This window comes from Lotus japonicus, chromosome 1 (genome assembly GCF_012489685.1).
Source record: "Lotus japonicus ecotype B-129 chromosome 1, LjGifu_v1.2".
NCBI lineage: Eukaryota > Viridiplantae > Streptophyta > Magnoliopsida > Fabales > Fabaceae > Lotus > Lotus japonicus.
The window spans coordinates 85,224,610-85,234,477 of record NC_080041.1 but is presented as its reverse complement, the minus strand read 5'-3'; the positions used below and the strand labels follow the sequence as shown (position 1 = coordinate 85,234,477).

General features: G+C 34.6%; 1 protein-coding gene across 1 annotated transcript; it reads left to right on the top strand.

Annotated features, from left to right (window-relative positions):
- Positions 1-280: 280 nt before the first annotated feature.
- On the top strand, positions 281-7,353 carry LOC130725580 (glutamate receptor 2.7-like). Its single transcript, XM_057576799.1, has 5 exons — positions 281-655; positions 3,704-5,046; positions 5,209-5,521; positions 5,772-6,181; positions 6,579-7,353. Exons 1-5 carry the CDS (start codon positions 370-372, stop codon positions 7,119-7,121), a joined length of 2,895 nt encoding a protein of 964 aa, XP_057432782.1. The 5' UTR covers positions 281-369; the 3' UTR covers positions 7,122-7,353.
- Positions 7,354-9,868: the final 2,515 nt, after the last annotated feature.

Below are 9,868 nucleotides of genomic sequence, written 5' to 3'. Positions count from 1 at the left end.
AATGTGTTAATTAGAGGATGTATCCACAACATTTCCCTTATATTTACACCTTAATTAATTTTTTCAATATTTTACAATAACAGAAAAGCACCCGTGAAGTTCTAACTGAGCACAGAAACTTTATTGACAAGCAAATATTTTAGTCTACAAACTAGAAAAATAACAATATTTTATTGTGTGATTGAAAAAAAACAATATTTTAATGTGTTCGTTTGCGTGTGTATACTTTTCAAACCCACAACAACATCGACCATGATATATATATGATGCTCCAAGATTCTTCTGAAATACTTTCGATCTAACATGATTACATGAATATCATCAAGCATTGCGTAGCTACCTAGCTAGACTCCAGTTTTATATTCAAAGATGGTGAAGAATCATCAACATCCCACTAAATTTGTTTACTTTCTGATAATCTTTTATTCTTGGTCTCTAAGTTTCATCATGAACATGGGCATGGCACAAAGAAACGAGACTACAGTGGTGAAAGTTGGAGGTGTAATTGATCTTACAGGAATGGTTGGGAAGATGGGGTTGAGTTGCATCAACATGTCCCTCTCAGATTTCTATCATTCTCATTCTCATTACAACACTAGGATCCAATTCAGCTTCAGGGATTCTCATGGGGATGTTGTTACTGCTGCTGCACAAGGTTCCTTCCTCTTCCTCTGTACTCCCTATGTATAGCTAGTACTGTTTGTGAATACCCTGTTTCTGTGAATAAGTTATAAGGTTTTTGGGAAGTCAACAAGAACTCATTAATAGGACAATAATGGGACTGGAATCTTGATGGAAGAATAGTTCAAACCTTTGAGTTTTAATTTCATCTAGGCCTAAAAACATTTTTGGTTCCCACTAATTTCTATTGTCCAAGCAAGAGTCTTAAACTTTAAAAACAAAATTCTTAGACCCCGGTCGATATTCTTGGTCCATCTTCTATTTTCCATCCAAAGAATTTAGAAACAAAAAATGCAATTAAGTCAAAAGGTTAATTAAAAAATAAAAAATCCAGAAATATTCTTCATCTTCGTCAAGTTCTTCATCTTCATTCATTCATTCATTTCCATAAAAAAGTCTAAGAATTCAAAAACAATGTTCATACTCAAGCCTAGAAAATCAAAACAACCAAAAATCATTATCCCCTCCCTCCTTCACATACCCAAAAGGCCAAAATCATTATAACATTAAAAAATCAAGGCTTTATCAAAACCAGATTTGTGCTTTTTAGTCCAGATTTGTAATCTCATGAAAGTAAACCACCCACATGCAATTTCTGGATTTTTTTAGAGGCACGTGAATGGTGAGCAGATAAAGGGAAGGGAGAAGGAATCCATTAGAGAGTTTTCTTTCCAATATTTCTCATTGGAACTATATTATGAGTTTTTTCTGGATAGTAATGAAATAGATGATGATGAATAATGTTTGAAGAAAGAGATGAAAATGATGAAGTTTCCGGTATATTTAAAGTTTAAAGACTTCGTCTGCATAATAGGAATTTGGGGGGACTAAGAGTGATCCTAATAAGCTTCTATGTCATTTAAAATGTATCACATCAGACAAAAATGTTAGAAATTGACAGAAGAACAAAAAAATGTTGACGGAGCATAACGTTGGGTACTAAAGATGCTATTTTTCAAGTTTAAAGACTTCATTCGCACAATAGGAATTTGTGAGAGTCGAAAAGTGCTTTAAAACCTTTTATCTTCTAATTACTAAACTTAGATCACATTGAAATTAAGTTAGGTGATACATATCGAAATAATTAAATGCTTTATATTAGCCCAATAAAAAAAATGTAAACAACAAAAATGATGTAAAACAGCACTATTACCCGTTGAATAAGATGTCAGCAGCAGTACCCCAGAAGTTTCCCATGCATAGAGCCATCAATGTCCAGTTATCTCTCCCAACTACCTTTCTTTAACGTGTAGCAAAATGGTGAAAGGAAGAGATATTGTTGTTCTTTACTTCTTAGCTGACTGCACTACTGGCACTACTGTCCTCCACTCTTTTTCCCTTATGCCATTTTGTACTTTTGTTCATAGTCAAATTACGTGATATATATGCATGTAATTAAGCTTTGACTTTCTTTTCTTGAAAATAGAATAAGGATCTTTATTCAAATCAAACTTGAAAGATCATAAAAAATGACGGAACTAACACAAAGGGTATACACATGCTTACTATAGCCAAGCTTCTCAAGTATATAGTCTAAGTTCTATTTTCCAACAATATGCATAGAGAATATTTTGTTGAGAGATTTGTGTTCATTTAATTAAACCTCTGAACTTTGGAAAATTAGTCATAGTTGGCGGTCCCATTGGGGAACAAATTTTTTTAAGCTAATTTATGAATTTTAACAAGCTAATTGGTAAAAATAATTAATTATAAATATGTTATTGATTAATTATTTTTTTGAACGTTATTGATTTAATTTGATTATTAAAAATATAATTAGTATTGATTAAAGAAATATTTAATAATATAACTAAATGTATTACAATATGAGAAAGATACTAATGAGACATATAAGTTGGGTGGGGAGGTCTAAAAATCAATCTTGGAGGTACAATTTATCTTTCCGATGCATAAAAAAGTATGAGAAAAAAATATGAAAAAATAGTGTTTTTGAGAAGACAGAATGAAATGTCTTGAATTAAGAAATTCAAGAATCGTAAATAAAATTCGACAAATGTGAATAGATATAATTTTTTTTTGAAATTTGAATAGATATAAATAAAAATGGCAAAAAATCAATATGTTTTAATATAAAGAAAACAAAGTCCCTTACATGATAAAAAAGAAAATTAAAGTGATTTTATCTTTTATAAGGACCACCCTTTTATATTATTGTTGCCCAGGTCCACAAGCAGATAAGGTCACCTCCTTTCTTTGACAAAACTTATTTCTATATTTTTCAATCATTGTTTTTATTATTTAAATACAATATTGTTGATTAATATACAAAAAGTACTACTATATATATATATATTGTTATCTTTTATTATGTACATTTGTTGTGGAGAAAGGGAAAGTGACAAGATTTTAATCTACTTGCATCCAAAAGTTTTGGAGTAAATCATTTGTTTATAGTTTAAAGATATTAATCCATCATTTGTTTACATTTTAAAATACTTTTTTATAGGTAATTAATTGCAAAATTGGTGATTTATTTTTAAATTTATATCATTTTTATAAAATTTCGTGTAAGAAATAGTTAAGCTATTTTTTACTTTACTATTTTTCATACAAATTCTTAAAAATGAAAATAAAAATAAAATCCATATAGTATTATTAATTACTATTAATAAAAAAATTCAAACAATAAAAAGGATGAAACTAAGTGTTGTTTGGTACTTTTCATGTTGTTGCCTAATCAAAAATCCAACTAGCAATTAAGAAATGGTGAAAAAATGCATACCGCGCGCACTTGCAGTAAAAAAAATCATTGCCACACGAACTAGCAATTTTTTTTCGCAATTTTCTTAATTTATTAAGGAAAATCATTGTCACACGAACATCAAGAAATGAATAAGAGGAGAGTGTATGAGAGAATGTTGCTAGCACTCCTCTTATGTAATAAACTGCATGTAAGTTTTATTCCAATAATAAGCATAACGACTGCAATTAATTTTCCCTCTGTCATGATTCCAAGAAGACTATAGTCAATTGATCTTGATGTTTTTATGACAAACAACAGCTTTGGAGCTCATACAAAATGAGCAAGTGCAAGCTATCCTTGGTCCTGTAACAACAATGGAAGCAAATTTCATGATCCGTTTAGGAGACAAAGCTCACGTTACCATCATAACCTTCTCAGCAACAAGCCCCTCTTTAGTATTGCTCAAAAGTCCTTATTTTTTCCAAATTGCACAGAAAGACACAGCTCAAGTGAATGCCATAACCTCCATGGTTCAAGCTTTTGGTTGGAAACAAGTGGTGCCCATTTATGTTGACAACAGCTTTGGTGAAGGACTCATCCCTGCCTTAACCATTTCTCTGCAACAAGCCTATATCAGAGTTCCCTATTGCAGTGCCATTTCTCCTTCAGCCACTGATGAAGTCATCACTCAAGAGCTCTACAAGTTGAGGACCATGCCAACTAGAGTCTTTGTTGTTCACATGTCACCACGCCTTGGCTCTCGCCTCTTTGCCATTGCGAAGAGCATTGGAATGATGGAACAAGGCTATGTTTGGATTGTGACTGATGGCATTGCAAATTTGTTAAACTCTCTGAACTCTTCTGTGGTAGAATCTATGGAAGGAGTGCTAGGTGTTCGAACATATGTCCCAAAGACCAAGGAGCTTGATGGTTTTAAAGCTCGGTGGAAAAGACGGTTCCTTTTGGATAATCCAACACTTGTTGATGCGAATTTGAATGTTTTTGGAATGTGGGCATATGATGCTGCCACAGCATTGGCTATAGCTGTTGAGAAGGTTGGTGCCGCCAACTTTGGCTATAGCAACACTTCAAGAAATCTGCACGATCTTGAAGAGATTGGTGTCGCGCGAAGTGGTGAGAAGCTACGTGAGGCTCTGTCGAACACTAGATTCAGAGGTCTCAGTGGTGATTTCAATGTTGTTGGTGGAGAACTACAAGCATCAACACTTGAGATAGTTAATGTGATTGGTGAGGGGGAAAGGAGGGTGGGATTTTGGACACCCCAGAAGGGGATAGCAAGAAACATGGACACAAAGGGAGCATTACCAAGCATATATTCTACTTCTAAGAGAAATCTTGGTACTATTATATGGCCAGGGGATACTTACTCTGTTCCAAAAGGTTGGGAAATTCCTACCAGTGGGAGGAAGTTGAGGATAGGAGTTCCAGTGAAAACGGGAGATAGTTACACTGAATTTGTGAAAATAAAACATGACACAAATACCAATTCAACAGTAGTAACTGGCTTCTGCATTGATGTGTTCAAAGCCGTGCTAGAAGCATTGCCTTTTGCCTTACCTTATGAATTTATTCCATTTGAAAAGTCGGATGGTGAGATGGCAGGAACATATGATGAGTTGATCAGCCAAGTTTATTATGGGGTAATTTTCCTTCTCTTATATACCTTTTTCTTAGTAACCTTCTTATCTGTTTTCGAAATGATAAAATGAATTTAGGAATTTTCTTATGCATCCATGATATGCATTTCTTACTCTCCAATGAATTGAAATGATTATAAAATTAAAGTGGTTTCTGTTTGATAGAATTATGATGCAGTGGTGGGGGATACCACGATCATTGCAAACCGGTCCAACTATGTCGATTTCACAATGCCATATACAGAATCTGGTGTGACAATGGTTGTTCCAGTGAAAGATAACAGAAAGAAGAATGCTTGGGCCTTTCTGAAGCCTCTGACGTGGGATCTTTGGATAACAACTGCTTGTTCATTCGTATTCATAGGGTTTGTGGTTTGGGTCCTTGAACACCGAATAAACAACAGTTTCAGGGGGCCTCCCTCCTACCAGATCGGCACAAGCTTATGGTTTTCCTTCTCAATAATGGTGTTTTCCCATCGTAAGTATCTCTCATCAATTACCATCATGTATAGGTGTTAGTGCCTGTCATGAAGTGTTGTTAGAGTCTCTACAGCCAAATGATTTAGAGTTCAACCCTTGTTATCCACATTATTCTAAAAAAAAGTTGAATTTTAGTACATAGTAACTATGTTGCCCATTGACCTGTCTGTAAGCCCAATGCCTTTTTACGTGAGGGGGTGGTTGGAAATATAAGATAGTGTAATACTTAACATTCTCATTTTTCACAGGGGAGAAAGTGGTGAGCAACTTGGCTAGATTTGTGGTGACTGTGTGGGTTTTTGTGGTTCTAATTCTGGTTCAAAGTTACACTGCAAGCCTCACTTCCCTCTTAACAGTTGAACAACTACGCCCAACTATTACTGATGTCCATCAACTACTAAAGAATAGGATGAATGTTGGCTATTTGGAAGGTTCATTTGTTTATGGAATCTTAAAGGGTTTGGGATTCCAAGATGACCAGCTCAAAACTTATAAATCCCCAGAAGAATGCAATGAGCTTTTCATAAAAGGAAGTGCAAATGGTGGCATTTCTGCTGCGTTTGATGAAGTTCCCTACGTTAAGTACTTTCTTGGAAAAAGTTGCTGCTCCAAATATACCACAGTTGAACCAAGATTTAAAACTGGAGGCTTTGGCTATGTGAGTTGGGTGGTTTCTTTCTGTTTCATCCCTCATGTTATGTTTTCCCCTATTGAGTAAAGTGTGTGTTTGGTTTCCAGTTGGAGAACCTCATAATCAATGCATATTGGATGACATTATAGATGTTTGAGAGTATTCTTGAAGAATTGACTTTAGTCCCAAAATCAATTCTCCATAGAAGCTGCAGAGATGCATCTAAACTTCATGAGATTTTGAACTGGATTTCACAACATTACCTAACAAAAGTCACATTTTTCATAAATGTATCTCAACATAAATCCTTACATTCAGCTCGCTTTTAACATAATCAATTTTACCAAAGATCAATTTTATCTAGAATAAATTGTGACAACGTTGATCCAAACATGTGCTAACTGTTGTGGGGGTGAATTTGCAGGTGTTCCCAAAAGGCTCCCCTCTTGTAGCCGACATTTCAAGAGCAATCTTGAATGTCACTCAGGGTGACAAAATGAAAACAATTGATAATGCATGGTTCAAGAAAAGCACTTGTCTAGATTCCACTACAGAAATTTCCTCGGTTTACAGTCTTGGCCTTGAAAGCTTCTGGGGTTTGTTTCTTGTTGCAGGGATTGCGTCTCTATTAGCACTCCTAATCTTTGCAGTGACATTCCTATATCAGCACAGACATATCTGGTTACACTATGATCCTAGTACTTCAATATGGAGACGTATTGGTATCTTGGTTAGGATATTTGACCAAAGAGACTTGGAATGTCACACATTCAAGAAAAGTGAAACTAGTAGTCCTATTCATAACATAGGTGCAGTTGAGACCTCCCCAAGTACACATTGCCCACCTAGTCCATCTAGTCAATCTGAATCAAACTTTGCCTTTCATGGAGACTTAAGTCCAGATTATGGTGATACTGTACAACAGGGTGATGCTAATTGTCAAGACAGAGAAATGAATGTCGTGTAAATGATTACTCCAGAAGCTGCCTCTATATATAAACAGATATAACATTAACTCCAAAGAGACATAGACATCTATAACTGTAAGTCTGTAACATCAAGCTAATGATAGTTCTACTCAGTTGTGGTAGAAGATTGTAAAGCTTTCATATTTGAATTATTCAAGTAAGGATATTGAAAATCTATTCATTTTACAAACAGAATATATTTATTACAGGTATGAGATTAATCTTTTTGAATTGTACACTTTCAAAATCAAAGTTTAGAGGTTCTATTTCGGTCTCAAAATCATTTCTTCGATCAAGTTATGTATAAAACCTATTTCCTGTGGTGGACATAACCTAACTTAAGTGGAAGTCATGTGTTTTCAAAGCTTTTTTTTTTAATTATTTTATAGGCAAATGTTAGTTGTTAGTAATTGTTAGTAAATTAGTCATCTTAGGGTTCGAACCCCGGACCCTTCACCATCTCAAATCCTTATATCATCTAACTCTTACCACTTGAGCTAACTTTTGGAGACTTTCCAAAGCTTGTTAATGAGGGACTTTTTGTTTTCCAACATTAATATTGTTTGACTATAATATAAAATTATTCATTTAGTCCTTACCCAACAACTTAAGTTTTTGAGATAATTAGTTGCTTGACATGGTATTATTGTCTCTATGACTTAACGGTCTAGAATTTGATCCTTACTCCCTCGCTTTAAAAAAAAAAGTGGAATTTAAGCACATGGTAGGTGGGGATGTGCATTTATCCATGCTTCAAGCCTAAAGGGCTCTTGCGTGAGAGGACGTGTTGGAATATAATATAAAACGATTTATTTAGCTCTTACCCAACAACTTAAGCTTTTGAGATAATTGGTTACTTAACAATTACATCCCTTGTTAACCTAATTTTCCCATCCATCTTGGATTGGAAGATGAAAGGAAAATTACCATGAACATTGGAAGAGATTACTTTGTCTTCGTTAGATATTGCCTTTGAAGTTCCTTTGTAGTGCGAATGTGCCCAAAACATCCCCACCCTTTCATGAAATACTTCTTACTACATTAATACATCAGCTAATCCTAGACTCCTAGATAATAAATATTATGTAGAAATTTCCACACCCTTTTCAAAAGTCAAAACTACTAAATACTCAGAAGAGATAAACAAACAAAAAATTATTGTAGATCTATACAATGTAGACGCTGACGAAGGAGTTTGATTACAAAACTTTCAGGCTCACACTAATTTATACACAAGCAGGAATTACAGGGATATTATCATAGTAGGAATTGTTCAAGACACTTTTTCAATTTTCAAATGTAATTATTTTTAAATTATTTAATACAACAACTGCGACATGTATTAGCCTTGATAGTTTCATAAAAAAAAAAGGCTTAAAAAATATACTAGACTATTGATAATAGAGGTATTTGTTTGCAATATTAAAAAAAAATACAAGGGTTAAATTTGAGCAATTGAAAGTAAGAGAATTAAAATCATCCAAAGATAAAAGTGTGAGCAATTAAAAGTAATGGAATTAAAGGTAAAGTAAAAGGACTAAAATGCATTTAAAATAAAATAAAAAAGCATTCACGTTTTTAGAATATGTCAAAAGAACTCGTCAATTTCTATTGATCTAACCTTGTATTTTGGGTTTGGATTTATCATAGACTATTATATATTTTTATTCTGAATTCCTATATATGTATATGTTTAGCAGGGACTGTGTTTAAGACCACAGGACATGAAGAACTTGACTTTATCGAGTTATATCAACTGCTCAAGTAATTCATTGACCGACAAAAATTTAATATTTATTTTCCTCTGATCTGAAACAAGAGTATAAAGACAAAAGCCGAGTAATTTTGAATAAATATTTGGTAGACTAAGAAAAATGGCATATAATCTCCAAATTTTACCTGTAATGAATTGAAACACCAACTTTATATTGCAACAAGGATATATATTACCTGAGACACCACCTTCGGAAGAACCGCAACTTGCCACTTTTTGCGCTTTCAAGCATAGTACGTAGAGTATGAAAATTGGGGAGGTGGAGGGAAGGTGTTTGGCTTTGGGAGTTTAATTGGCTGAGACAATTAGAAAGTGTTAATGAACTTTTGCAGCTGATTTCGTGCTTTTCTCCTGCAACTGTGAGATGTGATGAGTGGTGTTGGACTAAGGATGGTTCTGGAATTTATTCTGTATGTTCTTGAAGGAAATCAATTCCGTGAGTATTATTGATAATGAAATACCCTATATATACAACTTACCTAGTTGACTAACAATAAATATTAAACCCTAATTACAGGCGTAATTACAAAGAGAATAAATAATATCCTATTCTATCACACCCCCGCAGTCGAAGCGGGAGGTTCACCGACGCTGAGACTGGAACGAAAATCATCAAAAAGAACCCGAGGTAGGCCCTTGGTAAAAATGTCCGCAATCTGATGACGGGAAGGAACATGAAGGACGCGAGCCTGGCCACGCGCGACCTTTTCCCGAACAAAGTGGATATCCATCTCAATATGTTTGGTACGCTGATGATGCACTGGATTCCCAGAGAGGTAGATGGCACTAACATTGTCACAGTGGACCAATGTTGCCTGAGAGAGAGGAAAATGAAGCTCCAGAAGTAAATTGCGGATCCAGCAGGACTCGGAGACAACATTAGCAACACCTCGATATTCAGCTTCAGCACTAGAGCGAGAGAGAGTGGGTTGCCGCTTGGAGGACCAAGATATGAGGTTGTCACCGAGGAAA

Bases quoted from the DNA above. Each gene is read 5' to 3' on its own strand.
- LOC130725580 (XM_057576799.1), top strand. From the start codon at position 370: ATGGTGAAGAATCATCAACATCCCACTAAATTTGTTTACTTTCTGATA. The intron at 656-3,703 runs GTTCCTTCCTCT...GACAAACAACAG, and splicing joins TGTTACTGCTGCTGCACAAG to CTTTGGAGCTCATACAAAAT. The intron at 6,182-6,578 runs GTGAGTTGGGTG...GTGAATTTGCAG, and splicing joins AAACTGGAGGCTTTGGCTAT to GTGTTCCCAAAAGGCTCCCC.